We start from the raw sequence: 20,770 nt of genomic DNA, 5'->3' as shown, positions 1-20,770 counted from the left end.
CAGTCACTGAGCAACTTTGCATTTGTTGTACTTGAGTAAATGTACTTGGTTACGTTCCACCACTGCTCTCTGGTTTAGTGCTACTCTAAGTCATCAGTATGAAATGCTCATGCCTGTGTATTAATGATAAAACTGTTAATAGGAGGTGTTAACAGTTGGAGTATCGAAGTCAGGAGGGTTGAACACACACGGGAGGTTTCGTGCACGCTGACATCCTGCTCCTCCGTGAAGATGCATTCAGGAGAAGCAACAAGGAGGCCACGGGCCAAACCCCTCATCTACTCACATTGCCACCACCGGGTACATGTTTTATATTATCTTTGGAGCCGCATCGGGACTGCACATTGCTTAAGTCCAGCTTCTTTTCAAGAATTTGTACCTGGAAAGTTGATATGAGAGACGGTTATCCTGGAGGAAGCAGCAGCAGCTGCAGCAGAGCTGCGAGAGAGGACCAGTGCTGGAGAGGAAACTAGATCTAACCAGGGAACATGGCTGATTAAAGAGGACGGGAAGGACCTTTAACTTATTCTTAACAAGGATTTGTGTGATGATCTGAACTGCTGAGATACTCAAGACTCTCCCGATGAGGAGGTCCCTCACATTACCACTTCATGTACATGTCTGATATTGTCTTTAATCACTATGATCCACCTTCAGGTCAAGTATTTCAGAGGTTAAGAAGGTCAATTATTCCAAAAGTGAAAGTCAAGAACGGGACTCCTCACCTTGCCTCCACCAGGAGTGTGCTTTAGGTTGTCTTTAGATCCACAACGAGCTTGGACGTTAGCCAAGTCCATCTTCTTATCGAGGATTTGGACCTGCAGAAGTTCGAGAAAGAAAAATAAAAGTCTTCAGAATATTAAAATGAGAAAAGAAGATTCAGCCGGAGGGGGGATCCGCCCAGAATGGAAGAAATAAGATGTTCGAGGGATGAAGACTGGAATGTTTTGGAGAGGTGGGATGTGGCACAATGAACAATCCATTAGATTTTGATGGCGATCTGGATCATGATCCGGATTCAGGAATATTTTTACGGATTCCTACACATGCGCAGTGTGACTGATGACGCGTTGATTATGCGTGACCCCGCCTCAACCCTTCTGAGAGCAGAGAGATACGTGTGTGGATGTGTGTGCAGGACCTGCTGGCCGTCCGTGGTGAGATAGAACAAAGCGGTAGATGACAGGATGAGAGACAACGTAGTGTAACGTTATACAGACATAACAAGGCTGCTGAATGAGAGAGGCATCCGCCGATACGTTACACGGAAACACACCGTGTTTAAAACAAGCCAACCACCTCACGGTACCACCAGCTGTGAGCTGTGATCTGTTTTTAAAGTCACGCACCTTGGCGGAGGTCTGCGCTCTCCGAGTGCAATTCTAGTTGCGTTCTGTGTTAAAGTATTCATGACAAAAACAATGGTTCAAAAATATATATTGACGTGAGCAATGCTTGCATGAAAAATGAGCGTCCCTGGTGTCTAAAGGCCTTATAAGGACGGCAGCTTTAATGAAATGAGTCAAAAATATGTATGTTTGTCACACTGGTTTGATTTAACCACTGCAGATACTACTTGGGGTATTCTAATATCTTTAGTGCATGAAAATACAAATATTATGCAGAATGTGACAGTTATTGAACCAGGACAGGTGAGACCCAAAAAGCTATATTTGATGCGCATTAAAGCAGCTTTTGGTGAACTGAGAACAAAAAAAAAAAATCTAATATTTCTTATTGAGCAGATTGTGACTGTACAGATTCCATCCAGAAGTCCATCTTCTTTTCATGTATTTTAAAATAAAAATAATAAGAGAGCACTTTCTTCTTCTTCTTCTTCTTCTTCTTCTTTTTTACCAAAAGTTGGTTTCCGATGATCTTAACTGTAGAGAAACTCAAGAGTCGGGTGTTGAGTTCATCCCTCAGTTACTCACATTGCCGCCACCGGGTTCATGTTTCACATTGCCTTTGGAGCCACACTTAGACTGGACACTACTATAGTCCACCTTCTGATCAAGGATTTGCACCTGGAAGAATGAAAACGTCAGCTTTTAGATTTTTTGAGCGGAGACGACGGTTCGACACATTAAGTTGTGAAGCCTGAGAGAAAAAGGACGCTGCTGATTCAGAGATAACTTTGTGTATAACATGCAGGTTGAGAGGTGATGTTGTGTCAGAGAGGACGAGAGAGATAACACTGGGCTACTCCAAACTGGTCTTCCTCTCATTTCCTTTTAGGACCAAATACAGGAATCATTGCACTCAGTAAAGATGAAGTATTTATGCTCATCCTCTCTTCTGGTTGTTTGATCTGTCGTTTAAACGTCAGGGGTAACTTTCAATGATTTATTTTTGGTCCATAAATATCACAACACAAGATCCTTTAAATTTCAGCAGTAAAACATCAGACACGTAACTGTAGTTTAAACCAAATTAGAACAAAGACTTTGCAGTGCTTTTAATGCTAAAATGGACCCCCCCCACACACACACACACACAAACACACTGTACACAAACACTCACACTTAAAGCACAGTGGACTGTATTAATCAGACAGCACTGGAAACATCAAAAGGCAGATTGGAGTTTTAGTTCCTAAAACATTTCTCAGAGACTCTGGAGGCAGAAATACGCTGATTGGCTGATTCAAATCTCAGTGGGAGGAGCCAGTTTTTAACCCTATTTTTTTATTTTTTTATTTTGGCTGAAATCTTTTTTTATTTTATTTTTTAAATTTTCATCACAAAAAAAAGTAACATCTACAGACAGAAACACAAACATACCAACCCCACACACAGAATAATAATAATACAAAAATAACTAAAATTAAATAATACATACCAACCCTTTTTAAACCGAGTGAAGACGGACGGAAGGCAGAGTTGCAAAGTCCGCTTATTATAATTGGTAGTCGCAGGTTGTGTTTTTTTGGGCTTGTTTCTAAAGTCACTCTCTCATCTTCAACCTCTTATCCGGGTTGGGTCGCGGGGGCAACAGCTCCAGCAGGGGACCCCAAACCTCCCTTTCCCGGGCCCCACTAACCAGCTCTTACTGGGGGATCCCGAGGCGTTCCCAGGCCAGTGTGGAGATATAATCTCTCCACCTAGTCCTGGGTCTTCCCCGTGGCCTCCTCCCAGCTGGTTGTGCCTGGAACACCTCCCTAGGTAGGCGCCCAGGTTAGGGGGGCATCCTTACTAGATGCCCGAACCACCTCAGCTGGCTCCTTTCAACGCAAAGGAGTAGTGTCTCTCACGGATGACTGAGCTTCTCACCCTATCTCTAAGGGAGACGCCAGCCATCCTCCTGAGAAAACACATTTCGTCCGTTTTTACCCGCGATCTAGTTCTATGGGTCATCACCCAGCCCTCATGACCAGAGGTGAGAGTAGGAACGAAGATTGACCGGTAGATCGAGAGCTTTGAAATGCACTCAAAATGTCTTTTAAGACCACAAAGGGCACCTTTAAGTTTACATTCCAACTTCTTAAATATGTATGTATTAATACCATGTGCCTTTTATCAGGAAACGTCAAAAACTGTGTGTATTTCTGCCTCCAGAGCTCCGATCTAAACCTCCAATCTGCAGACTACAGGAGAAGCCTGGACTGCATGCAGTATGAGGTGTAACAGCTGGAGTCAGAGTCAGGTTTACCTTTCCACCTCCAGGCTGGTGCTTCATGTTCTCTGTGGAGCCGATCTTGGACCGGACGTGCTTCAGGTCCGGCATGGGCGCCGCCGCCGCAGCCAGAGGGGCCGGCGGGCGGCTCTTCAGCGAGCCAGGGGATTTGGGTGTAGAACGCACCACCGCGATCTTCTTCACTTTGTTTGCCTCGGCCGCCGCCTTCGCAGACTGCGCTTGGCTATTGGGAGATTTTGGAGTGCCGGGGCTGTTCTGTCCACTCCCGTCTTAAGCAATCGGAAGAAGTGACGAGTCAGAAGTTTCACACAACTCAAACAGTGGTGGATGAAAGGAAAATAATAAATAGAAATATAAACAGACTAGGAGCTCTACCGGCTAAAAGCTGACCAAGTCTGATACAGGACTGGATCAGACTGTGGCGTTGTGCCCATGCAATGCTAAAAGTGACCTCTAATGATTCTCTGTTTTTATTACCTTTTTCATTTTTTGGAGTGGGAGGTTTCTTGGCACTAGCTGTATCACAAAGAATATGACACATCATAAGCAATCCTTAAATCTTACTCCTTATAAAAATAAAAAAAATCACATAAATAGAAAAATGAAAAGGATGTAAATGAAATGAAAAGACTTAAAAGTAAAGTTTTCGTTCCGTACCTGGTTGAGCTGCAGTTCTGACAGAAGGTTTGGCTCCTGGGGTTTGAGACTTTGCACCACCGAGACTCTGAAAATCAACAAAACGGCCGAAAGGTTTAGTTTTAAGCAGAGAGCTCAGAAAGCTGCTTTTATTCTACTTGCATTAGACCAGGGGTCAGCAACCTCTCTAGCCCCTCTCCAGTGGCTCCCTTGGGATTTTTAAAAATGGAAATGAATAACTGTTTTTGGTTTACATTTTACTTTTTATTTATCATTGTTGTAGGTCTATGGTACGACGGTACGACGGAGTGTTAGGGCTACATTATATACTATATACTTAGACTATAAACTGTATTACCTTCATCACAATGATCAAATGTTTTGCGGCTCCAGACAGATTCATTTTTTGATAGTAAAGGTTGCTGACCCCTGCGTTAGACAAAAATCATAGAAATGTGATCTGGTCGAGGAAATGAGAGTCAAACTGTAATCAGTGATGAATGGATGAGTCTTTGGTTAGTGTTTATGGTAATTAACAATAAAAGAAATGTTAGTATGGATGCATTTATATTTCCTTGACCTCTCAAACAAGACGAGGAAACTGAGCATCCATCCATCCGTCGTCTTTAACAACCTGAACTCAGCTCAGGTGTGAACTCTCAGCTGCGTTCAGAGCCGTACTTACTCCGGGCTGCCTGGGCCCTGTGCTGCTGGCTTTAATGGGGATGGAGCTGGGCCCGTTTCGGGAGGAGGCGTGTGTTTTGTTGCCCTTGGTGACTACGGATGGTCTTTTAAGGGAAGAGGTTGGTTTGGTGGCAGTTTGAGTCTTTTTCATGAGGAGGAAAAAAATGGATAAAAGAAAACAAAAGAAGTTCTAATGATCATGAACAGAAAATGATTCAACAAATGAAAAATGATGGAAAAGAATGATTGTATTTCACAGATGAAAGGATTATTCCTTTTATTTATTACAACGTGGGCCTTATTTTCATCGCCTTTTTAAAAAGCGACACAACAAAGACAAAGTCTGACGGGAAAAGTAACATGCAACAAATGCTTCAAATAAATGACGTCAATTGAGCGTTTTAGCATCTTTTAGCTCATTGTTTTGTTTTTATGGACCACAACATTCAGCATCAGCGTAGTTTCCAGCATAGAGTTGTTCCGATACCAGTATCAGAAATGCGTTCGATATTGCCCAAAATTCAGGATCGTGTATCGGCGGGTACGCCAGTCAGTGCACCGATCCGATATTAGGGGTTTCCGCCGGGCCTGAGATGACTTCCCGCCAGTCCAAAGCATCGGGGAATTATGTATTTTAAGATGTTTTTTATACTAAAATGTGTTATACAAACTCCTTTAATGAATAACTCAGTGCGCAGGTTGTGTGTTTAACATTAGCGAGTATCTGTGTTTGCGGATCAACGTTTCCAGATCAATGGTACAATAACTGGTAGAAAAGATGCAACAAAAATATGCTCCACCTTGTAATAAACCAGAATGATCCCTTTAATAAAAGAAATGATGATAGTGTTGTTGGTCACGTACCTTATCTGCAGAGCCGTTATCCATCTTCGCTTGAGCTACAGACAGAAGAGAGAAGCAGGTTTTTTAATATCTTTCATTTCTTCTTTTATTTCCTCCCATGTAAGACTTTTTTTGCTACCAGGTGTGTGCCTAAACACATTCACACGGCAAAGAAACCAAATGAAATGTGGGTGATATGCAGCATGCATGGTGACACAAAGTGCTTGTGGAAACCAAATAAAGTGGATTTTTTTCAGGGGGGGCCGCATGACCAGCAGAGTGAGCAGAGATGGAGACATGAAACAAAAAGTGGGGATGGGAGGACAACAAGCTTCTCCTCGGGTCAAAAAGTTAACGTCCAATAGAAACAACTCGGAGGGGGGGGGAGTGCAGCATGGCATACAGTAGAAGCTGCGTTGTAAAAGAAAGAAGTGGAAGGAGTTAAACTGAAGAGGACTCTGAACTGGTGAACAAGACGGCAAACAGACCTTTGAAAATAGGGACCGGCACCATAGACTTTCTGGCTGTAGAGCTTACGGGGGGAGTTTTCTGGAGCTCGGCGGTACCGGTGGTCTGAGCCACACTCATGTTCCTCATGTCTGAGTCATCAGAAATGTCAGGCTTTGAATAGTCGGCCCTGTGTAACGATGAGTCACTGCTGCTGTTTTCAGCCGCCGTGTCAGATGGCATTTCGGTTAAAAGGTTCTCGGAAATGTTTCTATGAAGATCTTCTGAATGAGAGTCAAAGTGTGACGGACTTTCTTGTGTTTCTGGGATGTTTTTGGACTTTGAAGCTGCTCCATCTTGTTCGAGCTCTTCTCCTTGATTGACCCACAAGCTTCTGTCTCCGATGGACGTCAGGTCTTCCAAAGCCGCGCTGCGAACTAAAGACATCCCGGACAGATTGCTCATTTCACTCAGGCACTCAGCGGCGTCGAGGCTGCTCGCCCTCAGAGAATCCGAGGCTCCGTTCCGCTCGGGGCTCCCCCCGTTGTCCCGTCTTATCTCCGACCCGCAGCCGAGGTCTTCAGAGGCCCATAAAGACTCACTTAGCCTCTTCCCACACTCCCCCAGCAACTCATTTCCTGGGTCCAAGGGGCAGGAAGCTCCCATGAAGTCAACAGCTCTGGCTACGGCAGGATTTGATCCGTCGCCCGCAAACGCAAACTCACTGCGGACTCCAGTAGCACCAGGCTTTGCTAATTTGTTTGGAAAGCAGATTAATGATGACATTCACAGCACTCGTTTTCCATCTCCCCATTGAAACAAAAAGATAATAATTAAAGAACTGGACAACTGATGTCCAGGAGGAAAATAAAAAAAGACTATTTTAATATTTCATTAAATAGAAAAACTGAGAGAGCTATAAAAAGGTGAAGATGCAAGACGTGATCAATGGTGGAAAAAAACCTTCACATGAAAGTAAAATGAGATGGAAATGGACATTAATGCATCACACCGGGGTGACAGACGACAGATGATGCATTCCAGTGAACATAATGAACAACACACCACTAAAATGTGCATTTTCTTTGTAAAAATGTGATTCAAATATGAAATAAAGTCTTTCTGAAGTCCTTCTGGAAACTGTAAAATAATGCAGTACCCCCCAAATACCTTTGAAATAAACTATTAAAGAGCTATAAAAAGAGTCTGGAGTGTGACACCACAACAACTATGAACTTTTACAGTGTATAATAAAAATTATACGTAATAAATTAATACAATTATTTAGCATTTAAATGATGCATTAATAAACTAAACTAAAAAAATAAAAAATCATTAAATTTGCCAATTAATAATTATATTTCCCTATTTTGCCTTTAAATTGTGAATCAATAATTAAGCTTTAAAATGTAATCTCAAAATTAATTACATTTTAAAATGTTATTTTTTCTATTCCATTGATGTGTCTGCATATAATATTCTACTTCATAATTAATTTGTTTCCTACTTTAATATTTAAGAAATCTGAATGCGCTTCCTAAAATGAAGCAGGAGCTCTGATTGGTCGGACTCCGACCAACACACACCAGCTGACCAATCAGAGCTCCAGTTGCTGCTCTGTGGGTTGGACTTCATGTTTAGGTTGCTAAGAGACGACTTTAAGTTAAAGTGATCACGAAATGTAAACTGTAAATACATTGAATCATTTAAACTTCACCAAATAATCTTTTTATATTAACAATGGTTCAAATTAAATAATAATAATAATTTCAAAATATATAGAAAAGCAGCTTTAAAAGTAAAATTAGATTAAAAGATTAAAAAAAAGATATTTATATATGTATATACATTTACATATATATTTCTACATATATATATGTATATAATTTTTGATTTAATTTATATTTCTACATATTTTTAAGTTTTGTTTAGTAATACGGAATTTAACTGCAAATGCAATTAATCAATCTCTTTTAAAATGGTTTAATTTATCAATTAGTTCAAATTACACTCTGTAAAAGTCTATACTTATTCAGGACAGAATGAGGAAATAGAATTAATAATTGATAAATTAATTTTATCTATATATATATTTATATATATATAAATATATATATACACTGTGTATATGTATATTTTAAATGTATATATACATTAATATTTTTTATTTAATTTATATTTATATATATTTTTTAGTTTAGTTTATTAATACAGAATTAATCAATCTAAAATTACCTTTTAAAATGGTTTAATTTATTAATTCATTCTTATTAAACCCTGTAAAAGTCTATAATTATTCAGATATCACACATACTATGAAAACAGATAGCAGAGAACATCTTTCTGTCCACCTGGAGTTCTAACTGTATTCATATCTATCTCCTGCAGTAAATAAATACAGTCTAAGTGCGATATCAATAAAACATAAAACAGCCTACCTGTTGAAGCTGCTGCTCCTGCTGCTGCTTAAACATGTTGAGACAAATGGAAAAAGATATCAGTAATGAGTTTCTGTCATTCATAACTGATCGATACACTCACTCACTGCAAAGAAATCAATACAAAGCCCGCATACAGCATGTCTTCGGTTAATGCAGGAAGCCCATAGCAAAATAACTGTTAAATATGTCAGTCAAAAACATAGAGATCAATATGCAATCGATCAGGTTTCCACCAGTCTGACGTGGTGCAGCACCACCACCTAAGCTGGTGCTCCATGTGGTGCTTCAGCTGGTTTTAACATTATTCTGGCGTTCCCCACCACTGGGAGCGGTGCATCTGTTTAACAGATCACTTGAGTCTTAAATCTGCCTGTGGTTTGGCACATTCCCTTCATTCTGAAATAGCCAGGATGTAACCATCTTTTTATTTTTAAAAAAGGGACATGTTTGAGTCTGTTTATGATCATGTTGAAGCAAATTATCAACCGTCAGAGCGAGCACGGAGAAAAGAAGAAGCCAAAGAACAAAAACCACTCTTTTTCCAATTATGATGCTGAAAGAAAAAGATAGTAAGCTTCATTTGACAAACACAAGAGCAGCTTTGGTTATAAAAAACTTAAAGGAGCAGTTCAACTTATTCGCTTTCTTGCAGCAAGTTAGATGAAAAGATCGACACCACTCTCACGTCTGTACGTTCAATATGAAGCCACAGCTAGCAGCCTTTCAAGCTCTATAATTAACATGTTGTTTGTTTAATACACACAAAAACAAAGTGTAAAAAACAACAAGTTGTGGTTTTATGGAGGAGTTATATCTTGGTCGCCTGGCAACATCAAGATGACGACAAGAGTTCAGGAAGTTACAGGTAAGGGTTAAGAAACAGTCGGGCAAATAACCCCCCGTAAAATCAGAAATTAACATTTTTACACTTAAACAAACCAAATAAAACACGTCGATTACCTTTAAAAATCAAATAAATTCAATTATAATCATTTAACTAATTACACAACAGCAAAATAAATGACATCACTTGTTACTCCATCAAATGTTCCTTTAAACAACTCTATAGCTGCCACGTTAACACGTCACATATTCTGTATTTAACACGTTAAATAAAAAACAAGACGTTGTTGTTTAACAAGCAACGAGACAACAGTTTGGACGGATTTACTGACCATCAACAGCCAGCTTAACGTTAACCCCACTGGTTCCAGGATCTCAAATGTGAGAATTTGCTGCTTATATTAAAGCTAATTGAATATTTTGGGGTTTTAAACCAGTTAGTCAGACAAAACAAGACATTTGTGGCATCATATTGGGGTTTTTCACTGTTTTCTAATGTTTTATAGACCAAATTATTATTTGAATTATTGAGAAAATAATCGGTATTTGCAGTCCTACTCATACGGCTGCCAAACACAGTTTATTAGTGAGCTTTAGAGGAGCTAGCAGGCAGATTTTGTTACCTTTGGGCAGAGCCAGGCTAGCAGTTTCCCCCTGTTTCCAGTCTTTATGCTAAGCTAAGCTAATGCTGCTGGTTGTAGCTTCATATTTATAATAACGTGTGAGTTTTGTTAATCTTCTCAAACAAGAAATATATTTCCAAAAATGTCAAAACCAACTGAATGCAGAAGCAGCAGAAAAGAGGCAGGCGCTCAGAGACCCGAGGCGTACCGAGCTGCCCCTCGTCTTCACATGAGGCGCTCTCTATTTCTGAGAGCTCAGGACCTTCAGCTTCAACAGCGGCTTCCTCTGCAGACGTCTCTGCTGCTGCTGCAGGATTAAATGATGTCAGTCAGTCAGAAGAGAAGGAATAGTTCAACTCTAGACCTCAGCCTAATCTGACAGACTATCCTCAGGTCTCCTGAACGACACCTCCTGACCTCCTGTTGTGGTATTTCTCACGTTTGCAGAAGCTGTTTAACAGATCAAGGAGTGTTCTCAACCTGCTGACCCTCCTCTCCGCCACGCTGTGGACTCTCAGTGTCTATGATCAAAGCTGGCTGGACTCAGACTGGACAGCAGCTACTGAGGATAACCCTCACAGGCTCAGAGAGACATTATCCTCCATGTTCATCAGCCATGTGGGGCTGAAAAAGTGGGACCAAGTCTCTGTTTTACTAGTTACAAGTCTCAAGTCCCAAGTTAAGACTGACAAATCCCAAATCAAGTCCCAAATCAAGTCCCAGGTCAAGACAGGCAAGTCCCAGGGCAATTCCCAGGTCAAGAAAAGCAAGTCCCAAATCAAGACTGAAAAGTTCCAAGGCAAATCCCAAGTCAAGACAAGCAAGTCCTAAGTCAAGTCAGGCAAGTCCCAAGTCAAGACAAGCAAGTCCCAAGTCAAGTCAGGCAAGTCCCAAGTCAAGACAAGCAAGTCCGGAGTCAAGTCCCAAGTCAAGACAGGCAAGTCCCAAGTCAAGACAAGCAAGTCCCAAGTCAAGTCAGGCAAGTCCCAAGTCAAGACAAGCAAGTCCGGAGTCAAGTCCCAAGTCAAGACAGGCAAGTCCCAAGTCAAGACAAGCAAGTCCCAAGTCAAGTCAGGCAAGTCCCAAGTCAAGACAAGCAAGTCCGGAGTCAAGTCCCAAGTCAAGACTGAAAAGTCCCAAGTCAAGTCCGAAGTGAAGACTGAAAAGTCCTGACTCAAGTCCCAAATCAAGACAGACAAGTCCTATGTCAAGTCCCAAGTGAAGACTGACAAGTCCCAAGTCAAGTCCGAAGTGAAGACCGACAAGTCCCGAGTCAAGTCCCGAGACAAGTCCCGAGTCAAGTCTCAAGCCAAGACAGGCAAGTCTGGAGTCAAGACTAACAAGTCCCAAGTCAAGTCCCAAGTCAAGTCCCAAATCAAGACAGCCAAGTCCTAAGTCAAGTACCGAGTCAAGACTGACAAGTCCCGAGTCAAGTCCCATGTGAAGACTGATAAGTCCTGAGTCAAGTCCCAAGCCAAGACAGGCAAGTCCCAAGTCAAAACCCAAGTCAAGACTGACAAGTCCCAAGTCTTAGGAAATGAATTGATTTAAGGTACACTTTTTAAATAAAATACTTTTTAGTCTTGGGCTTGGTGAAGGTATCAAGTATTTTCAAGTGAAAAGGCTCAAGTCCAAGTGAAGTCACGAGTCATTGGTGTTTCAGTCCAAGTCAAGTTGCAACTCGTTTTTGATTTTGTCAAGTTAAGTCTCAAATTTGTGACTTGAGTCCACACCTCTGGTGGCTGGTGAAGAGGCGATTCTACATGTAGATTTATTGCACTTTGTTTATAGAGACACAGATACATGTAAATATCAGAAAAGCAGGTTTAAAGCAAACGTTAGAAAACAGGCAGGAAAGCACATTTAAAGCAAGACGTGCTGAAAATTAAAAAAAGTGAGGTAGAAGAAAATTAACAAACTAAGATGAACGTTTCTTCAATTAAATCTGTGAAACAAAAAGAAAGTTATTTGGAAAAAGAGGAGAAATGAACTGAAAAATCTGCACGCAAACTGAAACATGCTGAATGAAGGTTAAGTTGAGTTAATAAAGTCTTTGGTGTCGGAGGAGAGCGGGCGGTCGTACCAGGTTGCACCTCGTCATCACAGAGTTCAGACACGGGTTTCACCCCGTTTTCACTGAGAGCTGCGTCAGTCTCTGTGAATTAAAGGTAAACTGCAGGTCAAGCTGGAGGTTTATTGTGACGTTACTGTGAAACACTTGTGAGCTGTGAAATAGAATTAAAGTAGTTAAAACCTTCAGTTATTTAGCTGCTAAATCCAGATTCATGTGAACCACCAAGAACAAACCATAAAAACATTTTAAACAGGTCTTAAATTCAAATATGACACAAACCAAATTTCATTTGAAATAATGTGACGATACTTTGGGAAAGATTCACTGTGTTTTTAGATAATAAACATGCACAAGAAACTCTGAGAAAAAGAGGCTTTCATTGTTCATTTCACTCAGCTGGAACCGTCAAGTAAGCACATCAAAATGTAAAAAAATAAAGCTATTAGACAATATTATTACAATGACAACAGCAACATTATTTATGATGGGCTAAAAATCAGTTTATGCAGACACTCATGAGCGGAGAGTTCCCATTTTAACACTCACTTTATTAACAGATTTGTACTCATTTAGAAAGACTCTATTCGGACAATAAAGTTGAATTTATCACACTGTTCAGACTTCAATACTACATTGAAGGTAATGAGATAGGACACTGTTTTAAGGTCTGAGTTGTATCCCTGTACCTGAATTATTTCTATGCTCTTTTTTAAAATGCCCACTATGACCAAAGAGAAGAGACTCTAATCTATTGACACATTCTGTATACTACATGTTCATATTCATGTTCCAGAAGTGAGAGAACCTCATTCAAAAACCCACTGACACCTCTAACTACACTAATAACTACAAATTAGGGCCGTCAACGTTAAGGCGATAATAACACGTTAACGCAAAATCGCTTTAACGCCACTAATTTCTTTAACGCAATCAATCGTTCGGAGTTGGTAGCGGGCTCAGTGTGAAAGTTAGAGTGAAGATACTGGTATTATATAAAACTAGAAAGTCTTGGTCAAGAGATGCTAACTTTATTTGCTGCCTAAAACTACGTGTGGCGTAAAATGACAAACGAAAAGCCTAAAACGCGTCATAATGACACGCGAAAATGTGCTATTTATATTAATCGGGTTGGTAGAAGACATCCAGCTGTCACTGAGTCACTTATGCCTGCAATAACTCATTTTTTTGGCCACTTACGGGAACAATATTGTAATATCATCCCCTTTTAAGTTGACATGTTGAAGTTGTTAGCAAACTTATTTCCACATCCAGCAGTTACAGAGCAACATTCATTAGGAGTCTTTGTGTTTGTGTCACCTAATGAATACAAGTCAAAATTCTTTCTTTTAGCTCTGTTTTTGGTCTCCACCACCAACTCCTGAGGGAAATATCTGTCTCTTTAGCTGCTAAACACTCCACTATGTTCATGTGTATCAAATTATATTATAATATCAATTCAAAGGATAACATTTTAAGTTGATTCCTAATAAATTTATAAAAGAAATAATATTATTAAATCATAATATTAACACAATTTACTGCTCTACATTTCCTCTAAACTAATCACACAACTATCTTTACTCTACTAATACTACACTGTCCAACTACGTCTTCTACTCAAACAGATGGATGAGATACTCACTCTGCGTTTCGCCGCTGACGGGCGGACCTGACTGTGTGTGCTGCTGCTGCTTCCTGTTTGTACGTAAGATGATGGGAAGTGAAAACGGGGAGAACGACTGCACTAGCGAGGGCTGTAAACTGGGGAACGCTAGGCTACGTACTAATTGGCCAATACGGTTGATAAGAAGGGATGAGAAGGAAGAAACTGAAACTGATTATTGAGCAATCTATCAGGACTGTTGATATTTATTCAACTCTGAAAAACAAGACATTTATTTACCCCTTTTTCAGTCATAAAATGTGCCTTTTTTCTCTGTGTGAGGCATTAAAAGCCTGATTTGTTTATGGACTGAATATAGAACAGTGACACAGAATGGAGACGGGAGCTCGTTCTGACCCAGATGACTGGATTATTACAGAGCACAGTGCAGCTGCAGTCGGGCACTCAGGGCCAGTCAAGCATGTCTTGTATCCATTATGTAAAGCTGATTAAAACAAAGCACAGCTGAAACTGCGGGGCTCGGCCTCGGCCCCAGATCTGTACAGACCACACTGACTTTTAGGAAACTGTACAGTACGTGGAGATATAAATCTTCATATAGATCCTTCTATTTGAGATAATTTAAGAATATGTTCTAGGATTAAAGCGCTTACTTAAAGCCACAGTGACTGACTTGAAGTTGACCTTTAACCTGTGGGTCACATGATTAGAAACATGAACCTATCATCAGTGCATAACAAATAATAAATCGCATTATATTGTAGTTATAAGCAGATATAAGGACATTTTTAAGTGTTTATTAATAAGTATATAAGTACAACTCTTCCTTTGAAGACTTATACAATAACAACTGCGTTATATTATATAATTATATTAATTTAATCAATAAGCACTTAAAAGTAGGGATGCACGATAATGGATTTTTGCTGATATTTGATATGCCAATTTTTTTTTTCCACCTAATTGCAGAGAACATAATCTCTCTCCTGTAGTGGAATTAACATATTATAATTATGCCTACTGTTATCATGACGGTCCCGTGGCAGACGCAGACATAAAATACAATGCTTTTCAAAATGTACACATTCACTGGGCAAAAATAAGAAAACTACTTCAACTTAGGTTACATGTAAAACTTTGCCATATTTATCTTTGTGTAACATGTTCAAACCAAACTGAAATATTCATCCTGCTTTAACAGGCTTGTTTGGATGATGCTGTCCTTGAGACAATCCTGAAAATAGGAGGCACAACCAGGGCAGAATTTGACCTACTTCACAAGTTGTAAAACATTGTACCTCCAATCAGCAAATATATATATATTTTTGTTGCACCCGCTTCGTGTTGTGTCTCATATGCATCATCTTATTGGGCTGTCATATCGGAGAAAATGTTAATTTCCGACTAAATTTTGGTGAGGAAAAACTGTCATGGCCATTTTCCAAGGGGTCCCATTGACCTCTGACCTCCAGATATGTGAATGTAAATGGGTTCTATGGGTACCCACAAGTCTCCCCTTTACAGACATGCCCACTTTATGATAATTTCTGGACAATATTTCTTATTGTTTTGTGTTGTTAATTGATTTCCAATAATAAATATATACATACATTTGCATAAAGCAGCATATTTGAGTATTAAATACTTGATAAAATCTCCCTTTAAGGTACGTTTTGAACAGATAAAAACATGTGCGATTAATTGGCAAATTAATCGCGATTAATCATGGACAATCATGCGATTAATCGCTAATAAATATTTGATTCGATTGACTGCCCTAGTTTCATGTGTGTTAACCTTCAGACTGGTCTTGAACCGGTCTGAACACCCACTTATTCTGTATCACCTGTATTTACTTTTCTCATTTTTGCACTAGTCATCGAGTGCATCAACTGAGCACCTTTTTTTGTCGGTCTATTCTGTACACATCTACTGCATATCTGAGGATCTCTCTTCAGTTACTCCAGCTGAAGTTTCTTCCATTTTTCCCCCCATTTAAGTGTTTCTTTGGGGAGTTTTTCCTGATCTGAATCAATGCTGTAAAGACAGAGGGTGTCGTATGCTGTACGGATTATAAAGCCTTGTGATATTGGGTTGTATAAATAAAAGTGACTTTGCTCATGTCTGACCTTTCATCAGGACTCCGTTCTCCTGGTGGTGCTGGTCGCTGATGGTCATGTTGGCTAAGGAGGAGCTCATGGTGTCTCCAGAGCTGTAGCTGTTGGAGGCGTTGTTCATGCAGTCCATTGCCAGTCGCAGGTCAGGCTGCAGAGGAGCAATAAACGAACGATCAGGACAGTCAGGAGTGTCACAATACATTATGACAAGTCACACGTTTTACATGTTGCAAAAGCAGCTGACCAGGATGAACACCTGGTTTTAAAGGATTACATTTAATGACGGCGCAATTCATGGACACTTTGTCTTCCGGCGTGCAGAACCCAGTCCGTCACCACCAGATGTAAACAGACACTGAGACGGTGAAAACCAGTTATTTATACATCCTGACGTGGGGTCGGCGCTTCATGTTACAGCCTGACTGATAAAAATAGTTCCCTTCTGCCCATGTGCACGCCGACCTCAACTGTCAGTAGCTGCACTTCCTAAATAACCACCTCTAACAAGTGTGTTTCATGTACCGCCATATGTCAGCATTATCATCATCATCATCATTAAGATGCTAATACCACTACTAATACCACACTGTAAAAATACTCTATTAAAAGTGTAGTAAGTAAGTATTAAAACATTGAAATGTTTGCTGTGGTAATTTCACTAGTATGAAAGAAAATGGCGATTGTTGTTAGTTCTATTTAAATTGTTCAGATTTTATATGTCTGTCTACTTTTGTTTTGCTTTTTGCACTGTGTTGTATCTTGATTTTTGTTTTTTACTGCTGCGTCTTGTCTCTGCACTATCCCCTTTGTTGCTGTACACTGCAAACTTTCCCCCGTGGGACTAATAAAGGAATATCTTATCTTAACTAATGATTACTTTCTCCATTAATCGACAGATTGTTTGGTTTGTAAAAATAGTGAAAATAGTGAGAAATGCCATCACAATGACCCTGAGCCCAAAGTGACACCATCACTATCACCATCACTACCAACAGTCCAAACCTCAACATTATTACTCAAACATTAAAGGGACTGTTTGTAGCTTTTTAAGCGTATAAATGTAGCGGGTCGGGACACATGCGCGTTCGCATATGCGCACTCGCGTGTGGCCAGAGCCTCGTCTCCTCTGCCTGTGTGCCTTCACTCAGACAGAGCGCGCGTTCTCGCTGTCTCGTTCCACCTCTAGACGTGAACGCGCGCTCACTCCACACTGCAGAAGAGTTAGTTTAGCTCTGAGAATATCTAGTGAATGTAGAGTGGACGTTTGTGCAGAAATAACTGCTGCAGCTCCTTCAGACCAACAGAGGTTTCTCATGTCTTGTGAAGTGATGGGGCTCCTCAACGAGTTACGTTGTCGTCTCGTTACCGACCGGGTGCCGGTGTCTCCCTGCGGCTGCCAGCTGCGGTCGGGAGGCGAGCTCGTTGAGGAGCCCCGCTGCCTCAGCCTTCGCTGAGGCAGGAAAAGCCAACACTAGGATCAGCATTGATTCATGGAGAGACCTTCGTCTGGTCAGCTAACATTACTGCCAAGCAGCTGAAATATAGAGTGATATTGTGGTTTTAGCTGACGTGTGTCGCCTCACTGTTTTGAGCGATGCTCGTTCATGTCTATTTAGAGCGAGCAAGCGCGAGCTCGACGCTGACTTTTGTTGATTTCAAGGCCACAGATGTCGCTGTTAACAAGCATTTCTGAAAGTTACAAATAGTCCCTTTAACATTATTAAAAAGAAAAGTTGCAAATCTGGACTCATGAAATGTTTTTACATGAAAAATGTCAAACGATTATCAAAATAATTCATTTACAGTACTGTAAATTAAATTAACGGACTAATCGTTTCGGCTGTACTTGTATAAAATGTTTGGTAGTTTAATTTAAAGCATCATATTTTACAACCTCTTTTTATGTCAAAAGTAAGTAAATATAGTTATCAAATAAATGTAGTGCAGTAAAAAAGAACGATATTTCCCTCTATGTAGTGGGGTAGAAGTATAAAGTGGCGTACTGTACCACAGGAAGTAAACAGTCACGACATGCTCCTTCAACCAGGCGAGATATGAATTGCGTCAAATCTCATAAAAAGAGGATTACATATCAGATTAAACACAAGCCGCCGGTTACATCAGCAGTTTTCAGTTTGAATCATATTCTTTTTTCACTGCCCTCACACACAATCGCACACAGAGCCAGAGCAGAGAGCTTATGGCGTAATAATCAGTGTCTGCATCCAAACTGCTCTTTCCGTGTTCGTCGGCTTCTGATCTTCATTTTCACCCCTCGTGTCCACTTTGGCTCATAAACACGACTCGGTTTAATCCGTCAGAGTTTTTGCTTAAAGCCAAAGAGAGTTTATATCATTAATTTATAGAATTATCATCAGTCAATATTATGCAGCAATGAACATTAATCAGTAATGTTGCCATAAATGCTTATCAGTGATGGAAAGTAAATTTACACAAGGAGTGTACTCTGGTAAGCTTTTCACATACTTGTACTTTACTAGAGTTTTTGAATTTTGTATTACTTTATGCTTCTGACTTAAGCTCACTTATATACTTATTTATACTTTTGATATAGTTACAAGTTACTTTTATATATATAAAACTAAATATGAAAACCATGTCATACTAGCTTGTCATGAAGGAGGCTAAATAACGCTCCTAACTTTACGTAAATGATCCGAGTACTTCTTCCACCGCTGGTCCTCTTTAGGCTTTTCCCCACAAACACCACGCAGTGATGCAACTCCCTCTTTACAGCCAGCAATGCCTAAACTGTTGCCGTGGCAACTCCTACCAATAAAACCCCCTCTAAAAAGGCACACTTGGCTCAGCTATGTGACCTTACCCTCTGTGTACATTCATATCTCCTGACCTTGGATGTTTAAACAACGTCTCACGTTCAGAGCAAACAGCGTGAATGGGAGAAAGTGACGACCAGAAAAACACTTTAAATAAGATTTAAAACATTTAAAATGTCCAGTTTATGTTTCTAAAATGTTAAAGTATAAGGCTGGTGATATTTTACATTTTGTTATTGTCAACAAATCTAATAAAAAGACCAAAGTAATATCTTCTGCCTCCGTGTCATAGAGCTCCATCGTTGTCTAAACAATATTAAAAACACATCAATGAGCTTCACTGTGTCACTGGGTGACATGTTCCTTCATCACCATGAACACACACTGTAGTTTATTTAGATTCAGTCCCACACACACCGTCCTGCTGCCACAAATACTCACTAGAGCACCACATGTGGATTAATCCGCTGCTGAAAATAGTCCCCAACAAATGCACCATTTCCTCCCAGTTGAGTAACGTTTGCAAGAACTACAGTGAGCAGCTGTTTTAGGAGATCACTTTTTAAAGATTTTTTAAAAGATCTTTAGACAAGTGGGCTTGATCCTCCTGACTGAAGACTGAATTGCAGATTTCTGTTTGGTTAGAGCAAAACAAAGACCCTTGTCAATCAGAAGCAAGTCACGTATCCGTACCCGCCAACGTCACTGTCAGTCATCACAGAAGCAGCGGTTGTTAATTGAACGCTTGTCATTCCAGAAATCTGACATTTTAAGAGTTATTATTAATTCTGTAAGTTCACTCCCAACAACCTGTACTGCTGCATCGCCATCAATTTCTTCCACATAACAGCGTTAATGAGAGAAAGTGGCGACCAGATCACGTTAGAAAACACTTTAAAAAGTAGGGATGCACTGATACCGATACCAGTATCGGGTCCGATACTGTGCTCATGTACTCGTACTCGTATACTCGCAAAAAAGGCTCCGATACAACGGCACCAATACCACTTTATGGCAGCGTGACGTTACCCTCTTGTCACCATCTTTTGGGTCCTATCGCACGCACTGAGGACAATCCGCCCCTGTGACACTTTGTCCACGGCCCCGGGAAGCACCTTTGCTGCGAGCCTTTCCAAGCCGACCTAGAGCCGGTCGCGGTGCACCGCCTCGTATGTGGGACTCCCCAGCCTGTCGTGTGTCGCTCACACCCTCCAGCTGGCTGTTAACGAGGGTCTTTTTGGCACAGAGAAGTACTCGTATCGGTACTCGGTATCGGCAAGTACCCAAATGTAAGTACTTGTACTTGGTCTGAAAAAAAGTGGTATAACCAATCAGAGGCAAGTCACGTATCCGTCTCACCAACGTCACAGAAGCAGCGGTTGTTAGTAGCCGTGAATTTGTCATTGCAGAAATCTGCAAATTTAAGAGTTATTATTATTTCTGCTAGTTCACTCACAACAACCTGTACTGCTGCATCGCCATCGAGCTCTTCCACGCTTGCCGCCATTTTCGTGGCCGTGCCTTTTGTAATTTTTCTGGCTCCGGCGCAGGAACATAACGTCCCCATTCTTAATCCTGCCCACAAACGGTGGAAACACCAGACCTACAGTATTTGAATCGCTGAACTAAGCGGAGATGTAGGCAGCGATTCAAAGGGTCTGGAACCAGCTGAGTGCCACAGACAGAATCTGGGAGTCACACTAACACATTTTAGTCTTTTAGAATAAACACCAGACTTATCCTTTTAACAAACAGGAGATATTATAATAAATGGTAGAGCGATGTTTGTGTGTCCCATAGAAATCCTAATGAATGGTGTACTCTCAGTGCTCCGGGACAAAACTGCCATTGTAGCATTACACATGACAGAATCCAAACAAGAAGAAAGCTGCACACTTGCCAACAGAGACAATCCACTCTGAGGAGCCGATCCCTCTGCATCCGGGAGCTCCGATGGTTAGAGAGCAAACAAACTCAAGACTGATAAGAACGGGATCCTTTAGC

The 20,770-nt window shown here is 40.6% G+C and overlaps 1 protein-coding gene across 32 annotated transcripts in view; it reads right to left on the bottom strand.

Moving 5' to 3' along the window:
• The window catches only part of LOC141757967 (microtubule-associated protein tau-like), a 50,666-nt gene that overhangs the window by 12,635 nt on the left and 17,261 nt on the right, over positions 1 to 20,770 (bottom strand). For 3 of the 32 annotated variants that reach the window (XM_074618931.1, XM_074618929.1, XM_074618930.1), the window contains exons 4-15: positions 15,981 to 16,116; positions 12,237 to 12,308; positions 10,362 to 10,460; positions 8,685 to 8,711; positions 5,821 to 5,855; positions 4,958 to 5,098; positions 4,294 to 4,360; positions 4,114 to 4,152; positions 3,652 to 3,905; positions 1,935 to 2,027; positions 726 to 818; positions 287 to 379 (exon numbers count right to left, since the gene is read on the bottom strand). In XM_074618931.1, coding sequence (XP_074475032.1) covers positions 287 to 379; positions 726 to 818; positions 1,935 to 2,027; positions 3,652 to 3,905; positions 4,114 to 4,152; positions 4,294 to 4,360; positions 4,958 to 5,098; positions 5,821 to 5,855; positions 8,685 to 8,711; positions 10,362 to 10,460; positions 12,237 to 12,308; positions 15,981 to 16,098 — 1,131 coding nt within the window. In that variant the 5' untranslated portion in view covers positions 16,099 to 16,116. Of the gene's footprint in view, positions 1 to 286; positions 380 to 725; positions 819 to 1,934; positions 2,028 to 3,651; positions 3,906 to 4,113; positions 4,153 to 4,293; positions 4,361 to 4,957; positions 5,099 to 5,820; positions 5,856 to 6,287; positions 7,461 to 8,684; positions 8,712 to 10,361; positions 10,461 to 12,236; positions 12,309 to 13,869; positions 14,011 to 15,980; positions 16,117 to 16,242; positions 16,308 to 20,770 lie in introns of those variants that run through there. The other 29 variants (XM_074618932.1, XM_074618934.1, XM_074618938.1 and 26 more) reach the window with 29 other exon arrangements.

Source organism: Sebastes fasciatus, chromosome 20 (genome assembly GCF_043250625.1).
Source record: "Sebastes fasciatus isolate fSebFas1 chromosome 20, fSebFas1.pri, whole genome shotgun sequence".
NCBI lineage: Eukaryota > Metazoa > Chordata > Actinopteri > Perciformes > Sebastidae > Sebastes > Sebastes fasciatus.
Note: the sequence above shows the minus strand (reverse complement) of the source record. Positions and strands in the feature narration are given on the sequence as shown.